Source organism: Haliotis rubra, unplaced genomic scaffold (assembly GCF_003918875.1).
Source record: "Haliotis rubra isolate DU_JTF1 unplaced genomic scaffold, ASM391887v1 Scf299, whole genome shotgun sequence".
Lineage (NCBI taxonomy): Eukaryota > Metazoa > Mollusca > Gastropoda > Lepetellida > Haliotidae > Haliotis > Haliotis rubra.
In genome coordinates this window covers 119815-140161 of record NW_025766967.1, presented here as the reverse complement: position 1 = coordinate 140161, position 20347 = coordinate 119815, and the positions used below count along the sequence as shown (strand labels likewise).

At 40.3% G+C, this 20347-nt stretch overlaps 1 protein-coding gene and 1 long non-coding RNA gene across 5 annotated transcripts in view; both read left to right on the top strand.

The window, feature by feature from the left end:
• LOC124282351 (sulfotransferase 1C2-like) overlaps positions 1-13713 on the top strand; it is a 31550-nt gene extending 17837 nt beyond the window's left edge. The window contains exons 3-7 of the mRNA XM_046718318.1: positions 8336-8492; positions 8881-9065; positions 9843-9937; positions 11660-11840; positions 13580-13713. Coding sequence (XP_046574274.1) covers positions 8336-8492; positions 8881-9065; positions 9843-9937; positions 11660-11840; positions 13580-13677 — 716 coding nt within the window. The 3' untranslated portion in view covers positions 13678-13713. The remainder of the gene's footprint in view (positions 1-8335; positions 8493-8880; positions 9066-9842; positions 9938-11659; positions 11841-13579) is intronic.
• A 513-nt stretch (positions 13714-14226) lies between these two features.
• Positions 14227-19320, top strand: LOC124282356. 4 transcript variants are annotated; one of them, XR_006900132.1, is made up of 6 exons: positions 14227-14343; positions 15216-15415; positions 15720-15876; positions 16265-16449; positions 17237-17331; positions 19146-19320. It is a non-coding gene; the product is annotated as an uncharacterized LOC124282356 (long non-coding RNA). The 4 variants fall into 4 exon arrangements; XR_006900131.1 differs by having other exon boundaries at positions 14308-14421; XR_006900130.1 differs by having other exon boundaries at positions 14335-14441.
• Positions 19321-20347: the final 1027 nt, after the last annotated feature.

Below are 20347 nucleotides of genomic sequence, written 5' to 3'. Positions count from 1 at the left end.
ATATCACGGCGGGGGACACCAGAAATGGGCTTAACACATTGTGCCCATGTGGGGAATCGAACCCGTGTCTTCGGCGTGACGAGCCAATGCTTTAACCACTAGGCTAGCCCACCGCCCCTTACCTTAGAGAATAATTATCTCGATATGCGTGACCTACCGTGAACATCATTTGATATTGAACACAATACAGTTCTTCGGCTTGCCATCAGTAAACGATTCAATCTTAAATAGGACCTGTAAATCTCGCGAGGCACTACTTTCGGTGCTAAGTTGGGTCCCGGCTCTCTTTGCGCGCGCCAACATGCGATATGGGAGACGGGACCCAGCTTACTTTCGGTACCAGATTTCCCGTGACAAGCGTATATTCAAGAATCATTTCTGGTTCCAAACTGCGCGACCGCCAAATATGACTTTACTAGACCGGACCAAGTATTTGTCACTTGGAGTACTAAGGTCTCCCAAAGTTGCGTGACCTACGTACGGGTTCTATAGACAGGACACTGTTAATAAAGACGTTTTGGCCCTGAATTGAGGGATAGTCGATATCACATCCGTACCGGTGTATCGTCACTTGCAGAATATCAAAGGGAAAGATTAGTGTGAAAATCACACGGCTTCCTACATCTTCCGAGTTAGAAACGATGAAAGTATCTCTGCATGATCAGTAATAGTCTGTTAATATCCCGCATGGTTACAAAGAGAAGTGAAATTGTTTGAACGATACCTCTGCTCGCTCAACAGGGAATGGGTACACAGTAGGATGGGATGGTTGTGTGACTGTTAACCTTCAAGTGCCTCACATCAGCATTGTACGAGTGAGTGAGTGTGGTGTTACGCCACTTTGAGCAGTACTTCAGTAATATCACCGCGGGAACACCAGAAATGGGCTGCACACATTGTACCCATGTGGGGAATCGAACGCGGGCTTCGGTGTGAACAGCGGACGTTTTAACAACTAGGCTATCCCGCCCTTCAGCATTGTATGGTCCCCATAGCCTGTGATTACAAACCATGGAAGGGTCTTGATACTTAGGCATTTCTTTTACCAACACTACTACCTCCCACTTTGCAAAAGATAAAGGGGAATTCAAACGCTATGCTTTTGTATACACCATTCTGCCTGTGGTGACAGTAGTTTCCTGGGCTAAGCCAGTGCGCCTGCTTTCCAGTTTCTTTGGTGGCGAAGCCTCGTTCTTCACCATCATACTCTACAGATTCATGTACGAGACAGTCTAAATATCTCATTTTAAACTTAATGTAACATTAACAATTTCACTGACTGATTACATGCGGGTCTTCAGTTCAAGCAAAGCATAACGCTAGTATGCGAAATAACAGGTTGAGACACTCCAAAGTGTGTCATATATATAAACAAGCTTAGCTGCAGACAGTTTCTGTGTCAAATATACGCTTTACATATTTGCATCCTACATGGGATTCGCGGTTCATTATATCGGAATGTCCAAGCCTACAACTAAGGGAAAGACGTGCCAGGGTTATCCTTCACGAATTACGAAGTTACAGCATTAAAGATACGTCAGCCATTCCGACCGTAGCACACGGGTCTCATCCCTGGGTGAAAGACAGCCTTATTTGTTACACCATCATGTCATATTTGTTTGTCCATTTTGTAATAAAACCCTTCAACAAAAACGAATACCCGGTCTGAACTATCCTCAGAAACAAATTTCATTTGGTGTGAATGTTTGAAAAAACTGCTAATATCATATTAATGGACAGATGAAAGGGAAAGGTTGTCCTGCATTGTCAGTGGCAGCCACCAATCTGCTTACAAAGATAACACTTGGCAGCCAATATCGCGCGGCCGCGCTGCTGCCATGCAACGGAGGCTTGTTAGCAAACCAGACAATCAAGTGATAGATGGACTATGCATTCAAGCTGTGTACTTTGATCAGGGGTACTCTACAACAGGGATAGGTCTTTTGCTTGCTTTCTTTACCATTTGTACTAATTAACGTGTGCCTCGACATGCTCCAATGCACACAGAGACTTGGTTCGTTCCCAGCGCAACTTCGGCTGCGTTTAACAGTACTTCAGCCAGTGTATTGTATCAGTCGGAATTTACAATGAATGAATGAATTAAGAGCAAGAATTTTTTATATGTGAATGAATGAAAGAAATAAAGAAAAAGAACAGAAAGAAATACATATGTGAATGAATGAAAGAATAAACGATACACCACGGCCATCCCTCCCCAAAAATGCTAAAGAACGCAAAACTATCGGTAGAACACATGTGTTAACATCAGCTGTCCATTTTTTTAAAAAGCTACTTGGAGACATTTTTTTTACATTAGTAACTAATTCAGATATCTTATTGCATGTGTGGAATGGCATGGGCATTGACAGAATGTTAACTGACACTGTCACAGACCCCTCAAAAACAATGTTTAGAACTATCACAAAGCGTTGTAAACACCTTTCCAGTTTTGTCACATACTAAGATCAACAAGACAGAAAGAAGTTTTAGAACTATAACACTCAAGCATCAATGGCGTATCAGAACAATGCTTATAAGGAAGCTCTTCTTTAGAATGCGATATAAAATACTGTTAAAAGGTATTGCGATGTATTGTGATATGTGTTGGCGTATTGCAATATATATTGCAATATATTGTGAAAGTTCTAATGTAACACTTGGTTTAAGGTAATGAAATTACTGTTTCCTTCTTTTGAAATAATGTCACTGTCCATTGTCAGGACTCAGTTGTGAGTGTACAAGAGATCAATTGAAAATGTTTCCAAATTGAAGTCTTTGCTCTAAAGTTTGGAACTCGAGAAAAAGCGTCTGCAGCGGCATCAAACATATCTAAGGTAGTATTCGTCTGATTTAAAGGACGCGGTGAGAATTATGAATAATTTCTTAAAACTGATCATCCCATATATTATTTCAGAGTTCAGAAATGTTTCCACCTTGACAATGTCGATACGAGAAAAACACCATGTGCTTATGCTATCGTTTATTTTCGATTGAGAGTCCAATTTGATCACGGTCGATTACAATATATGTTCGTTCGTTAACCAGAGTAGTTTTGTCCCTTATGCATTATCTGGTTAGAGATGAATATTACATACATCAGAAGAATAAACAGATATTTTCTGACAGGCGAAAGTGGTGACTGGAAGAACTTCTTCACTGTGGCGAAAAGTGAGAGATTCGACAAAATATACGAAGAATGGATGAAGTCACCTCTCCTTTGACATCTTCCGGAAACAGTTTCGTTTGCAATAAAAACATAAAACTGTATTATTTGTTTATCACGTTTTAATTAAAAAGCAATGGAAATAAACTTTCATTAAACTGCAACCAGTGAAGTATGGGAGGAAAACAGCACTAAAGAAACCTATGGTCACATCTGTTGGCCTAGATTATATTTCAAGGTTTGCAATCAACGTACTTCCGTTGTACCCTTGTAAAAGAATGTGCAACCCTATGTGACCTGCCTCACTTCGGGCTCTCCTTAGGCGTGATGCCACTGGAAGAATGTTCAAATGCATTCAACTCAACGCATTCACTCACTCTTTGCCTCATCTGAATTCAGATTAAAACCCTTCTTTCACTTTTCACCTCTCCTGGGCGTAACATGCAACAAATAAAAAGGGGGTTCTGGATGTTCAACTTCGTCAAGAAGTACAGATTATCTGGTTTACCGGATTATGAGCCGGAGATAACATCCTAGCAAATTCTGGTACACATAGCTCAAGGGAATGAAATGGAAACATGTTATAAATATTGTGTTGGTATAAGCTGTTTCCTGTCGAGATGTCTGAGAATCCGGAACAGATGTACACAGATTCTGATTGACTTTTAATCGCTGAACATTGAACAGATCTGGTCAGTGTGACGGACAACCATATTTGGATGCATATTAAAATGTTCCAGATTTTTATTTGGAAACAGACAACCGGCATGGGTATGAGCAGTCCAATCAAGGACCCACAACCCAGTACACTAATTAATCCTCTTGGCACGCTAAACAATCAGGCAGTAGTGATTCCGCGGTGAATCAAACGCTCTAAGCCGGCATGGTCCCTTAATCCTTAATGGCTAGACCAAAATTGTTTAAATTGTTGCACAATTACGAAAGATCAAAGGCATTATAGAGATAAAGAGATTGGCGACTGTAAATAGCAGCCAGGTTGGAAAATGATCGTCAGTGTCTAATTTGGCGCTCTGTATGAACCGGCATTTTATTTCGTTCCCGTGGGGTGCCGGTTTAGACAGGTTTCACTGTATCTAAATTGTTTTGATATGATGTATGAGAAGGGCAAATGGCTATTCATGACAATTACAAATCAGCTGAAATGAGAATCTGGTCACTGAACCTGTCCAACACAGAATAAAATCTATGGTCGTATGTGGGTAAATTAGACAGGCACTGGATATTGACGCATAGATGTTAACACCAAGTATTTGCTCAAAGTACAGAACCGAGTACAAACATCTCAAGAATTTACTAGATTTCATCGTCTTTATATTTGGAACTATCATAAGTTACGATTCAGACAATTGAAAAACATTTAGGCATGCGCAACTGATCCGAATGCTCGACAGCCGCACGTAATTGGGCAAAGCTCTCGCTGATCACCTCAAGGACGAGATACCAGAAGTTATTCACAGGAACGTTTCTGTGACAAGGTCATTCACAAATCATTTTTGGGAAGCCCTATGCATAATTCAGGATCATGCTGTTGCAAATTGAGGGGTGCGATAACAGATTTATATATCTTGCAACAGTTTCGGAGAAGTGGTGAAATACGGTTTAAGTACTCTTTTCTAAACGGACCTTAACGTGCTTTGGCAAACATTAAATAGTATATTACAAGTTTTAAAAGGTTGACATATATCATCAAAATGAAGGATGATCACACTTCAATAACATATGAATAACACATACTCCGAAATGTATGTGTGTACATTTTACAATCAATCAACGAAATCAATAATGCGGCAAAAATAAAATATTTTCGACAGAGTTGTTTTAACACATGGTTCAAAAGTGCGTCTGCGTGCTTGTGTTTGTCTTTAAGTAGGATGACGGACTTGCTTACAAGTACGCCTCCTACCGGAGAACCTGCCCCACTGTAAACTTCAAACATGCTCACGAAACAATCAGACATAACAAGTGACACTGAGAATCAAGCAGATTCTTCAGAATAGAATTGGAGTTATATTGGCATAAAATCATGAACTTCATATTATCACCTACCTTGCAGACAGATTGATAAGGCGATATCTACTTGAATGAATTAGAACAGACGGGTGAATCCAACTACATCATTCTGAGATCCTTTACAACTATATTCGCAAGTACTGTAGATGTTGATGCACCTTGATTCCCATTAAAATCAGAAGTGTTACCGCAACATTATTCCTCATACGTGTTCTCGCTGTTTGAAAATAAAACCTTGCAACTTTTGATTAACTGTAAACTTTTACATCACTATGGAGTTTTTCTTTCTACTTATTGCAGAAAAAAAGCGAAAAAACCCCAAAACACTGATAGTAAGAATTAGTATAAAGATGCACGACGTTCGACAAAAAACGACCCGTGAAGGTCCGGGTTAGAATATTGATCTTCAGTAACCCATGCTTGTCGTAAGAGGAGACTTACGGGATCGGGTGGTCAGGCTCGCTGACTTGGTTGACACATTTCATCGGTTTCCACTTGTGCAGATCGATGCTCATGCTGTTGATCACTGGATTGTCTGGTACAACCTCGATTATGTACAGACCGCCGCCATATAGCTGGAATATTTTTGAGTGCGGCGTAAAACCCAACTCACTCAGTCACTAGACAAAAAACATTCTCTTATTGAACCGGAAAATATTAGGTTGTATTGAATAATGTCACACAGTAATATATGCTTGCACATAATCTGCATGCTCTTCATATGTACACAATAATATGAATAGATGTGTAACAAAGACACACATGGAAGAAGTCTTTCCTCGGTTGTGTTTAGCTCTGTTTTACCTTCATGGTCAACGCTCAGTACGAATAGTGGTTGACGTGTGTTCAAGATGAGCAGAATCGCGTTTACCTAGGTGTGAGTGAGTGAGTTTAGTTTTACACCGCTTTTGGCAATATTCCAGCAATATCACGACGGGGACACCAGAGATGGGGTTTACACATTGTACGTATAATAATGTCAAAGAACATTAACGGTTCTTGCTCAAAAAGTGTTTGAACAGGGATACAACATTCAATTAATGTTTCGTTAAGTATTATTGTTGGCACGTTGGCGACATAGCGAAAACTGTCGCTCAAGTGACAAATTATCTCACCCCGACCATATGTACCATATGTTCTTGTCTTTCTTCAGGTGACTTGCCTTTGCATGTGTTAGTGACGAATTCCACTGGTGGGACAGGAAGCGCTCACACGTGATACCGGCACCATTGACAGTGCTCCTGATCGCACTGTCGATTCCAGTTTTAGAAGACAGATAGGCTTTCTCACAAGTGTACATATGTAACAATTGCAGACATTGTTGGAAATATATGTATTGCATGCATGTACTACACTGATGCAAATACAACGCATTCAGCTTCACGCCTTCTAGTAACCTCAGTTCATTTTAGGGGCAAAAGATATACACTGGTACCCAGAGACGTACATACATACATACTAACATTTGTATAGCGCCGATATCCAGCTCAGCTCAGCTGGTCAAAGGCGCTTTGTTTTTCCCTCGTTCACTGGATGTCAATCTCAACGGCACATCGTATTGTCAATCTCAACTCCCTGGGGATCATACACCTCTTGCAGCCACTAGGCGCACCGAGTTATTGTGGCATTCCCATCCTTACAAGGTACCCATTCATAGCTGGGTGGACTGGGACACATAGTCATAGTACTTTGTCCAAGTTTACTGCACGTTGCTGTACCCGCAACTGGGTGTTTGCACGTATTCATGTGGCAACCATCTGGTCATATACCAACGGAGGGGCGGTGGGGTAGCCTAGTGGTTAAAGCGTTGGCTCGTCACGCCGAAGACCCGGGTTCGATTCCCCACATGGGCACAATGTGTTAAGCCCATTTCTGGTGTCCCCCGCCGTGATATTGCTGGAATATTGCTAAAAGCGGCGTAAAACTAAACTCAGTCAGTCAGTCAGTATACCAACGGATTCGTGGGTTCTTGTAAGTGCACAGGGTTGTGTACTGTACACTAGGGGTTGTGACAACACTGAAAGAGTCTGCACACAAAGTTGACTCCACGGTTTTTACACCCGGTCACAGGTGGGCTCGATCCCGTCACCTCAAGCTCGCTGGATCACGCGGGGATGTAAGTCCATGTGTCCCAAGGTATTTTTATTTCTACCAGATTTTAATCGTATTATATATGGTATTATAATTTAGGGATAGATTCATCTACAATTGCTAACTCCTGAAGGGATGGTGTAAATCCTTCGGGGGTCCATGCAGGTAGCAAATGTACTGTCGGTCACCATGATCCCTATTCTGGTGATCTACCTGCAGTCTGTATCATGTTTTTATGTTGTCATGTCATCTATAGTTCAATCTTATAGATTTAATTACAAGTTTTAAATTCATATCTCTGATCATCTACATGGTTGTTTTACTGCCCTTGGTTGACCGTTATGAATCTGTAACTTGATTTAGTCACCTTATGACTGAAATATTGCTGATGTGACTTAACATCTTAACTCACTCACTTACTCACTTGTCCATGGGCACATTCATATTATATACTTGTAGTCGAACTATTCATCAGTATTTTTTCTAACTTTCTCTGTCCGGATTCGGGTTCAGCCTATATTGTCGATGACTCATCTTCACAGATATATCCTCCTTGAAAATTTTGTCGCACTTACCAAGATGTCAACCCCAGCGGAAATAGGAAAGACGGGACAATTTTCTTACGACTTGATAGATGTGGATGGAGTTCTTCACATGGCTTTGATTGCAGAGAGGTTAAGAACACTGAAACAGCGTCCCCTACGGCAAGATGATATCTTACTGTGTACATTCCCGAAGTCAGGTAACATCACTGGGAAATATATCAATATTTTATTAAACCTCTCCTTCAGGTATTGCACACTCTCTATTTGTGTACATGCCTTATGGTGTGTCTGAGTAGGGTATTCATTCTAAACTGCGGCATGGTATCTCAGTGAGCTAGCACTATAAAACCAGCTTAAGTCTGGGCTAGTACAAGCAGCCACACATACACATGCATGCACTTCGTCATATAAGCGAAATATTCTTACGTACGACGTTAACCCCCACTTAACCTCGATGCTCGACTCAGTGTAATGGATTGTTATGATTATACTATAAAAACAAAAGGTACACACTGGACGTGGGAGATCATCAACATGATCGTGGCAGGGAAGGCCGAGTACACCAAACACTGGCAGAACTCAGCCTGGCTGGAATACAGGACGGAGGAAGAACTGGAGACACTGGCATCACCACGGGTCCTCCACACTCATTTACTGCCACGGTAAGAATGGTATTCATGACGAATTTACAAAAAAATGTATATACAACCATTGGTAACTATATCATTGGACAGCGGTAATCCCTCGCCGTCTCGTCAATTTGTTACCCTTTCCTAATTTTGTTGGGGCGGTGGGATAGGCAAGTGTTTAAAGCGTTCGCTCGTCACGCCGAAGACCCTGGTTCGATTCCCCACATGTGTACAATGTGTGAAGCCCATATCTGGTGTCCCCCTCCGTGATATTGCTTGAATATTTAAAAAATATGCCTGAAATACTCATTCACTCACTCACAATTTTGTTACCTGATTTGCTGTCTTTTCACATACATCGGATAAATTGCAGGAATAAAGAAAGGGTGTATCCGTGTTTACATACAATACATTCACACAGGCAGCTGCCCGAATCGGTGTGGAAGCTGGAATGTAAGATTGTGTTGGTCCAGAGGAACCCCAAGGACTGTGCTGTGTCCTGCTTTTGTCAAGACAGCAGCCAGATCTGGAAGGACGACGCCAAAGACACGGTCGGCTTTACAGGGTCATGGGACGACTACCTATCCTGTTACCAGGATGGTTACAGTATGGATGCCTTTACCATGTATGATAAGACGACGAAGTATGGCGCACATGTTATATAATTAGTAAATTAAACAGAAAAAAATGCCACCATCATACTTAAAGGCACAATTTCACACATATATTGGGACATATGCACACACTTTAGCTTCCTATTGATGCATTAAAAATACATATCCCTTACGACTTGCCTGAAATCGATAAGTGAAATATCGAGGCGAACAGCTTCCAAACAGAGAACACTTGTCATATGGAATGTAAACAATTGCTCTACATCGAAAACTGTCGCACGTGGTGTTGTCGGTGTTTGCTGAACTGGTTTCAATCACAAGTGTTTTTTTCGACAGATGTTAGCGCCATTTTCAATTGGACTTTTAGGATATTCGTAAAGAGCGCTCCCATACAACACTATGGGGTTCGTTTGAAATAATGTTTTGGCTGTAGAGAGCGCGAGAGTCGAGTTAATGCAACGTTACATTAATTCATTCAAACGTTTTAATTTTATACTGTAATCAAGATACATATTTTTTTCAGTAAATTACATGGTAGCTTCCAAGAAGGCTGATAGTTAGTATTATTGAGAGAAATTCAAATTCTTTAGAGAAGTGTGGTTCGAAATTGAGTGAAAGTGCCTTTGAGATGGTCTGTTTCACCTAAGAAAGAATGGCCACGACTCTGCATTACTAAATCGTGTGTGTAATTGGTAGTTATTTTACAAAGTGTCGAGAAACTTCTTTCCCTAGCAACTGTTCATTTCTAGTATGTACTGCTTTGTTTCAGTGGCGCATGGATCGATATTTAATTACATTTGTGATTGGTGGAAAACGGCTGAACAATACAGTATATGTCAGGTCCAGTATAAAGACATGAAACAGGTGAGTGACGGGATAAGAAGAAACATTCAACAAATTAGTACTGTCATTTCAAAAGTGTTTGCCACTAATATGACAATGTCCCCCACCGCTACAGAAGAATGAAATATTTATAACATATTTACTACTTTTTATTTTTTGGTCACATACAATATGCCTAAATTGACAGGTGTCTGTGTAATCCCCCTACGTTGGCTGTCACTAAACAACAGTGCATGAGATATCACGTTAACAAGAGTTTGAAAAGTGGTCAAAGTGTTGTGGTGACCTGGAAAATAAGGTCAAGGTCACCCAAGTTGACTGGTGCCTGCGTAATCCCCCAATGTAGGCTGTCACCAAACTCGATACATTGGGTACAACAGTTCATGAGATATCGTGTTAACAAGAATCGGGACGTACGTACGGACGCTGCTGAATACATAGTCTCCCATTCCGCGTTTGGGCGGGGGACAAAAATGTGGCGTATTTTTAGTGGTTGAGTGAAATAAGACTTATTTTCACGTCGGCAATATTTCAGCCATATCGTGACTTAAAAAGTTATCAATTGATAATAAACGGAATGAAATTACAAAAACCTGTCGACGAAGGACAGTAAAATAACTAGAGTATCACAGATAGAAACGTAAAACCAGTAATTAAATCTAACACATTTTAACTATAGAGGACAACACAGTATAAAACCAGGCTATAGATCGCCAACAACTGATGGTTGATCACCATACTCGGGACCATAGGGACTTACAGTGCCCTAGCTGGATACACCCTAGCTGGATATACACCATCCCTTCAGCCGCTGGCGATTGTAGGAAAGAAATCGCCGAAATTTAGAAGAACAAAAATATAGCTTGAATATAACTTTGAAAGTTTTGGGACTTACGTACCCTCTCAGGACAATAATTTTACAATACTTTAAACCCTTTTGAGGTGACAGCCACTATCAAGCTCAGTTACGTACCAATCTAAATTACCAATAATAAAATATATCTTACTTCACACACAAATGTCGTTTTCTGATTGGCTGAGCACTCTGTACCCAGCGAGTAACATTTTCCATGTACCCCGCTGGGATTGCCGAACTCATTTGGTACTTCGTAGTAGTAATTCTGTATCTCGAGTAACATATTCCCGGAACATAAAGAAAAATCAAGAGTGCATCAGCCCATCTCCCCCTAGAGACCAGTGGACAACTTATAATGCATATATTTACAACTTATTCATCAAAATTTATCTAATAATTCTACTTCTTTTAAAAAAATCAATATCAATGATACGTAACAGTTCTAAAAAGATACTTAACAGTTGTGGCGTATTGTGACTCTACTCCATATAGAAACTGGTTGATGAATATGTGAGTAAGTCACCCCTTAAAGATGAAAATATAGAATTAATGTGAACCAGCACTAGTAGAGTTGTTAGAATAGTTGTCATATTTCGTATTATAAGAATTGTCTACTGAACAGACATCTTCACTACCTGAAAGCGTGGAACATGGCTGGTAATATCAATCCCTTATAAATATGTTTCAAGACGATTAGATATAAGAATAATCGTTCCCCATATAAGAATTAATGTCCTCAATGTATGTGACACCAATGTCAGTGAGCATAAAATTATATCAACAATGACACCATGATGCTAATCCTTTGCTAATACTATCTCGTAAAGTTCTCTGCTCAAATATGAGAATGGGCCATCTAATTGTCACTATCTATTTTATTTGAAAAGAATTGTGTGAACGAGGTAAGAAGAATGGCTGAATATCTTGACCGCCCTTTGCCGGAGAAAACGTACGTGGAAATAGCAGAGGCATGTTCCTTCATCAACCTGAAACACGCCAACGAGAAGATCAAGGACCAAACCTACCACTTCCAGTGGCAACAGGGAACTAGTGGCTACTTCAGAAATGGTGAGTACTCAGTTGTAGACAAAATGCGAGCCACTTCACCCGTTGAAACTAAACTGTATGACTGACTGAGTTTGGTTTGACGCCGCTTTTAGCAATATTCCAGCAACATCACGACAGGGGACACCTGAAATGGGCTTCACACATTGTACCCATGTGGGGATTCGAGCCCGGGTCTTGGTCGTGACGAGCCAACGCTTTAACCACTAGGCTACCGCCGCCCCTAGACTGTATGAGTAAGGTTAACGCTGCTTTTAACAATAGCACAGCAAGTAACTATTTAAATGTGCTTCACACATTGCATCATTGTGAGTGTTCAAATTCGAACTATTAGGAGGCACGGAGCAACTCATGCATGCAGTAGACATACGAATGGAAATTGAGAAAACTTTTGAGGAGCGAGTGAGTGAGTTTAGTTTTACGTCGCAATATTTCAGCTATATGGCGTCGGCCAGTAAATAATCGAGTCTGGATCAAACAATCCAGTGATCAACATCATGAGCGTCGATCTACGCAACTTGGATACGATGACATGTGTCACCCGATCCCGTTAGTCGCCTCGTACGACAATCATGTGTTACTGAAGATCAATTCTAACACGGATTTTCACGATTACCTTTCAGGAGGCTAAACATACTAACTGCACAGTGTTACCGATTTATATTAATGATTGAACTTTGTAATGGAGACGTGATGGGAACAGTATGAGGCGTTTAAGGCAAAACGATGAAATTACACTTAATCAGCGGATCAACTTACACTTTTCACCCAACTGTATTCACTTTTAAAAGAAGGAGCCAGTGAACACCGTGTAATGCAATCATATTGGGATTGCACCATGCAATCAGTCAATAGTTTATTTGCTTTTAGGCCACCGGCCCAGAGCAAAGGTTGTACAGTACTATTTACATAGACAATAAATCACACGAAGCGTTATGAACATAATAAAGATTTACTTAAAACAGTTGCATGATATATTTAATAGGCTACATTCTTAATCATTCATCATTATTAGAGGTCATAAGTGATATAAAATTATGTCTTACTGGCAGTTTTAGAAATGTTTCCGGTATGTATTTCTGCCTAACATTATTAAGATATGTACATCCATTGCATTTCATCTTCTATTTTACCGTTTTCACAAAGTCGACAATATCGTTCCTACCTGGTAATACCCTTAGCCCTCCCGGTTTCTATTTCTAATTGTAAAACTCAACACCTTAAACTTGCTAATAATTTTCTATACTTTTGTATCATTGCAAAATTTAAATTTCGTTCTCGTTCAAATATAAAACGCCCAAATGTACATAATTCTGAAGACATTTCTACACCGGCATACCATTCTGTAATTTCTCTCATCCTTTGTACAAGTTGTAATGCACCATGCATAATGTGGCTAAACAGTATGTTTCTGGAATTATTTTGTGGCGGAAGCCATTACGTTGGACCATGTCCTAAATGGAACGATGTATTTCTTACCTGCCACGTTGAAATAGTGAAACATATATTCGAAATATGCGCAATTGATGTTGGAAGAGTGTTTCTGTGTATGTTCTTGTCTGTTTGCCGGGCACGCCCAGGAGAGGATGACCGAGGACAATTAAGTCATAAACAGACCTGCATTGTTCGTAGCGTAGAGGAACTGAAACCTGCCTTACATAATAATCAAAGGCAAAGATGAATATTAGTTTTTGTTCACGAAATAATTATGTGTACTTTTAATACGTTTTTTCGTTTTCCAGGAAAAACTGGCGACTGGAAGAACTATTTTACAGTCGCGCAAAGTGAGAAGTTCGAAAAAATATATGAAGCAAAGCTAAACAAACCGTTCCCATATTGAAATGAATGTTCGAAATGGTTAAGTGAAGCAACAAGTGGTAATCCTCCATTGTCAATACCCCAGAAACGCCACTATTACACTTCAGTAAGAAGGAAGGTTCAGCACTCATTCAATATTTTGTCACTTTATTTTGAACACCTGGCATGATGTCATAGTCTTGTTTTATGTTTTACTTTGAAACTCGAGTCGTTGCAAAAAGACGAAGTTTATTTGATCGATGTTTTGCTTGGATGATCAAAGATAACATGAATAAAGCTGTTATTGACACCCTCAGAGCCAGGCACCTAATCGCCAGCACACAAAGTCAGCCGCCTAACCCGCTCAGTCACCGCGGCTTGCACAAAATGGAAGTACGAATAACTCAAGGCTGTCGAAAATCATGTCACATCAGGTATGTGGTGTTCCCTGGTGCACAGGCAGGTCACGTGAGGATGTGTTTGCACATGTAATCTTGTGACCGACAAATCTGATGTCACCGTGACACACTGGCCAGGATTGCGACATCGGGACGATGACACAGTTAGTTTTTGCCACCTCGTGCCAGATCGATTAGAGATATAACACAAGGTAACTTCAGGTCACAGGGTTCACATTTCAGCACGTGTCACTGACGCAGTCCACTGATGCCAACTCATTAAGATACTGTTCATTGAAAGTCATGTGAGGGTGAGTCATGAATAATTTTCATTGAAAGCAACACAGTTGTACCATTCAGCTCCGAAGTCACAGCGGCTTGCAGTTAAGGTAGGAGAAGGGTTTTAAAGGTCAGCATTATGTGTAAAATTACGTGCTGTTATGTTTAACCTCTTTAAGATATTATAATCTGTTGTGTGAAATGTATACAAATAGACAACTCTAAACCATGAACCATGAAAATATCCACTTACGATATTTTGTAGTTGACGTTATGGGTGTTGTTCTGAAGATCTTGTTCATATTAGCCCTAAATTATTGTCCCCTTGTGTGTGTGTGTGGGGGGCGGGGGTATGTAAGTCAATGTCTCCCAAGGTATTTTTATATCTACCAGATTTTAATCGTATTATATATGGTATTATAATTTAGGGATAGATTCATCTACAATTGCTAACTCCTGAAGGGATGGTGTAAATCCTTCGGGGGTCCATGCAGGTAGCCAATGTACTGTAGGTCCCCATGATCCCTATTATGGTGATCTGCCTGCAGTCTATAGCATGTTTTTATGTTGTCATGTCATCTATAGTTCAAATGTTATAGATTTAATTACTAGTTTTAAATTCATATCTCTGATCATCTACATGGTTGTTTTACTGCCCTTGGTTGACCATTATGAATCTGTAACTTGATTAAGTCACCTTATGACTGAAATATTGCTGATGTGACTTAAAATCTTAACTCACTCACTTACTCACTTGTCCATACATAATCAGTATTTACTAGGAATCCATGGGCACATTCATATTATATACTTGTAGTCGAACTATTCATCAGTAAACATTTTTTCTAACTTTCCCTGTCCGGAATCGGGTTCATCCTATAGTGTCGATGACTCATCTTCACAGATATATCCTCCTTGAAAATTTGGTCGCACTTGCCAAGATGTCAACCCCAGCGGACATAGGAAAGGCGGGACAATTTTCTTACGACTTGATAGATGTGGATGGAGTTCTTCACATGGCCTTGATTGCAGAGAGGTTAAGAACTATGAAACAGCGTCCCCTCCGGCAAGATGATATCTTACTGTGTACATTCCCTAAGTCAGGTAACATCACTGGGAAATATAGATGTCCAATAAACCTCTCCTTCAGGTATTGCACACTCTCTATTTGTGTACATGCCTTATAGTGTGTCTGAGTGGGGTATTCATTCTAAACTGCGCATGGTATCTCAGTGAGCTAGAACTATAAAACCAGCTTAAGTCTGGGCTAGTACAAGCAGCCACACATACACATGCATGCACGTCGTCATATAAGCGAAATATTCTTACGTACGACGTTAAACCCCACTTAACCTCGATGCTCGACTCAGTGTAATGGATTGTTATGATTATACTATAAAAACAAAAGGTACACACTGGACGTGGGAGATCATCAACATGATCGTGGCAGGGAAGGCCGAGTACACCAAACACTGGCAGAACTCAGCCTACCTGGAATACCGGACGGAGGAAGAACTGGAGACACTGGCATCACCACGGGTCCTCCACACTCATTTACTGCCACGGTAAGAATGGTATTCATGATGAATTTACAAAAAAATGTATATACAACCATTGGTAACTATATAATTGGACAGCGGTAATCCCTCGCCGTCTCGTCAATTTGTTACCCTTTCCTAATTTTGTTGGGGCGGTGGGATAGGCAAGTGTTTAAAGCGTTCGCTCGTCACGCCGAAGACCCTGGTTCGATTCCCCACATGTGTACAATGTGTGAAGCCCATATCTGGTGTCCCCCTCCGTGATATTGCTTGAATATTTAAAAAATATGCCTAAAATACTCATTCACTCACTCACAATTTTGTTACCTGATTTGCTGTCTTTTCACATACGTCAGATAAATTGCAGGAATAAAGAAAGGGTGTATCCGTGTTTACATACAATACATTCACACAGGCAGCTGCCCGAATCGGTGTGGAAGCTGGGATGTTAGATTGTGTTCGTCCAGAGGAACCCCAAGGACTGTGCTGTGTCCTGCTTTTGTCAAGACAGCAGCCAGGTCTGGAAGGACGACGCCAAAGACACGGTCGGCTTTACAGGGACATGGGACGACTACCTAACCTGTTACCAGGATGGTTACAGTATGGATGCCTTTACCATGTATGATAAGACGACGAAATATGACGCACATGTTATATAATTAGTAAATTAAACAGAAAACATGCCACCATCATACTTAAAGGCACAATTTCACACATATATTGGGACATATGCACACACTTTAGCTTCCTATTGATGCATTAAAAAGACTTATCCCTTACGACTTGCCTGAAATCGATAAGTGAATCGTCGAGGCGAACAGCTTCCAAACAGAGAACACTTGTCATATGGAATGTAAACAATTGCTCTACATCGAAAACTGTCGCACGTGGTGTTGTCGGTGTTTGCTGAACTGGTTTCAATCACAAGTGTTTTTGCGCCAGATGTTAGCGCCACTTTCAGTAGGACTGAGTTCTGTATCCAAAGGAGTTATAGGATATTCGTAAAGAGCGCTCCCATACAATTCTATGGGGTTCGTTTGAAGTAATGTTTTGTCAGTAGAGGGCGCAAGAGTCGGTTTAATGCAACGTTACATTAATTCATTCAAACGTTTTAATTTTATACTGTAATCAAGATAAATATTTTTTTCAGTAAATTACATGGTAGCTTCCAAGAAGGCTGATAGTTAGTATTACTGAGAGAAATGCATTCAAATTCCTTAGAGAAGTGTGGTTCGAAATTGAGTGAAAGTGCCTTTGAGATGGTCTGTTTCGCCAAAGAAAGAATGGCCACGACTCTGCATTACTAAATCGTGTGTGTAATTGGTAGTAATTTTACAAAGTATCAAGTAACTTCTGTTCATTTCTAGTATGTACTGCTTTGTTTCAGTGGCGCATGGATCGATATTTAATTACATTCGTGATTGGTGGAAAACGGCTGAACAATACAGTATATGTCATGTCCAGTATAAAGACATGAAACAGGTGAGTGACGGGATAAGAAGAAACATTCCAAAAATTAGTACTGCCATTTCAAAAGATAACAAGTGTTTGCCACTTATATGGCAATGTCCCCCGCAGCTACAGAAGAATGAAATATTTACAACATATTTACTACTTTTTATTTTTTGGTCACATACAATATGCCTAAATTGACAGGTGTCTGTGTAACCCCCTACGTAGGCTGTCACTAAACAACGGTGCATGGGATATCACGTTAACAGGAGTTTGAAAAGTGGTCAAAGTGTTGTGGTGACCTGGAAGATAAGGTCAAGGTCACCCAAGTTGACTGGTGTCTGCGTAATCCCCCAATGTAGGCTGTCACCAAACTCGAAGACATTGGATACAACAGTTCATGAGATATCGTGTTAACAAGAATCGGGACGTACGTACGGACGCTGCTGAATACAAAGTCTCCCGTTCCGCGTTGGGGCGGGGGACAAAAATGTGGCGTATTTTGAGTGATTGACTGAGATAAGACTTATAGTCACATCGGCAATATTTCAGCCATATCGTGACTTAAAAAGTTATCAATCGATTATAAACGGAATGAAATTACAAAAACCTGTCGACGAAGGACAGTAAAATAACTAGAGTATCACAGATAGAAACGTAAAACCAGTAATTAAATCTAAAACATTTTAACTATAGAGGACAGCACAGTATAAAACCAGGCTATAGATCGCCAACAACTGATGGTTGATCACCTTACTCGGGACCATAGGGACTTACAGTGCCTTAGCTGGATACGCCCTAGCTGTATATACACCATCCCTTCGTTTGTAGAAAAGAAATCGCCGAAATTTAGAAGAACAAAAATAGCTTGAATATAACTTTGAAAGTTTTGGGACTTACGTACCCTCTCAGGAAAACAATAATTTTACAATACTTCAAACCCCTTTGAGGCGACACCCACTATCAATCTCAGTTACGTACTAATCTAAACTACCAATAATAAAATATATCTTACTTCACACACAAATGTAGTTTTCTGATTGGCTGAGCACTCTGTACCCAGCGAGTAACATTTTCCATGTACCCCGCTGGGAATGCCGAACACATTTGGTACTTCGTAGTAGTAATTCTGTATCTCGAGTAACATATTGAATGACGTATGATGTACGGTAAGGGAAATACATTGTTCAACGGTCCCTCCGGGGCCATGGATTGATATACTCTCGATGTTTGTTTATGTTCCCGGAACATAAAGAAACATCAGGATTGCATCAGCCCATCTCCCCCTCGAGACCAGTGAACAACTTATAATGCATGTATTTACAAAGTATTCATCAAAATTTATCTAATAATTCTATATTTCTTTTAATAAAAATCAATATTAGTGAACTTAACAGTACTAAAAAGATACTTAACAGTTGTGCCGTTTTGTGACTCTACTCCATATAGAAACTGGTTGATGAATATGTGAGTAAGTCACCCCTTTAAGATGGAAATATAGAATGAATGTGAACCAGCGCTAGTAGAGTTGTTAGAATAGTTGTCATATTTTGTATTATAAGAATTGTCTACTGTGTAGAGCTACGAACAGACATCTTCACTACCTGAAAGCGTGGAACATGGCTCGTAATATCAATCCCTTATAATTATGTTTCAAGATGATTAGATATAAGAATAATGGTTCCCCAATGCATGTGACACTACTGTGAGTGAGCATAATTTTATATCAACACGATTCCATGATGCTAATCCTTTGCTAATATTATCTCGTAAAGTTCTCTGCTCAAATAGTAGCGATATGAGAATGGGCCATCTAATTGTCACTATCTATTTTCTTTGAATAGAATTGTGTGAACGAGGTAAGAAGAATGGCTGAATATCTTGACCGCCCTTTGCCGGAGAAAACGTACGTGGAAATAGCAGAGGCGTGTTCTTTCAGCAAACTGAAACACGCCAACGAGAAGATCAAGGACCAAACCTACCACTTCCAGTGGCAACAGGGAACAAGTGGATACTTCAGAAAAAGGTGAGTACTCAGTTGTAGACAAAATGCGAGCCACTTCACTCGTTGAAACTAAACTGTATGACTGACTGAGTTTGGTTTTACGCCGCTTTTAGCAATATTCCAGCAACATCACGGCGGGGAACACCATAAATGGGCTTCACACATTGTACCCATGTGGGGATTCGAACCCGGGTCTTCGGCGTGACAAGCCAACGCTTTCACGACTAGGCTACCCCACCGCCCCTAGACTGTATGAGTAAAGTTAACAATAGCACAGCAATTAACTATTTAAATGTGCTTCACACATTGCATCATTGTGAGTGTTCCAGTTAGAACTATTAGGAGGCACCGAGCCACTCATGCATGCAGTAGACATACGAATGGAAATTGAGAAAACTGTTGAAAAGCGAGTGAGTGAGCGAGCTTAGTTTTACGTCGCAATGTGCCTGCTATATGGCGTCGGCCAGTAAATAATCGAGTCTGGATCAGACAATCCAGTGATCAACATCATGAGCGTCGATCTACGCAACTTGGATACGATGACACGTGTGACCCGATCCCGTTAGTCGCCTCGTACGGCAAGCATGTGTTACTGAAGATCAATTCTAACACGGATTTTCACGATTACCTTTCAGGAGGCTAAACATATTAACTGCACAGTGTTACTGATTTATATTAATGATTGAACTTTGTAATGGAGACGTGATGGGAACAGTATGAGGCGTTTAAGGCAAAACGATGAAATTACACTTAATCAGCGGATCAACTTACACTTTTCACCCAACTGTATTCACTTTTAAAAGAAGGAGCCAGTGAACACCGTGTAATACAATCATATTGGGATTGCACCATGCACTTAGTCAATAGTTTATTTGCTTTTAGGCCACCGGCCCAGAGCAAAGGTTGTACAGTACTATTTACATAGACAATAAATCACACAAAGCGTTATGAACCTAATAAAGATTTACTTAATAGAGTTGCATGATATATTTAATAGGCTACATTCTTAATCATTCATCATTATTAGAGGTCATTAGTGAT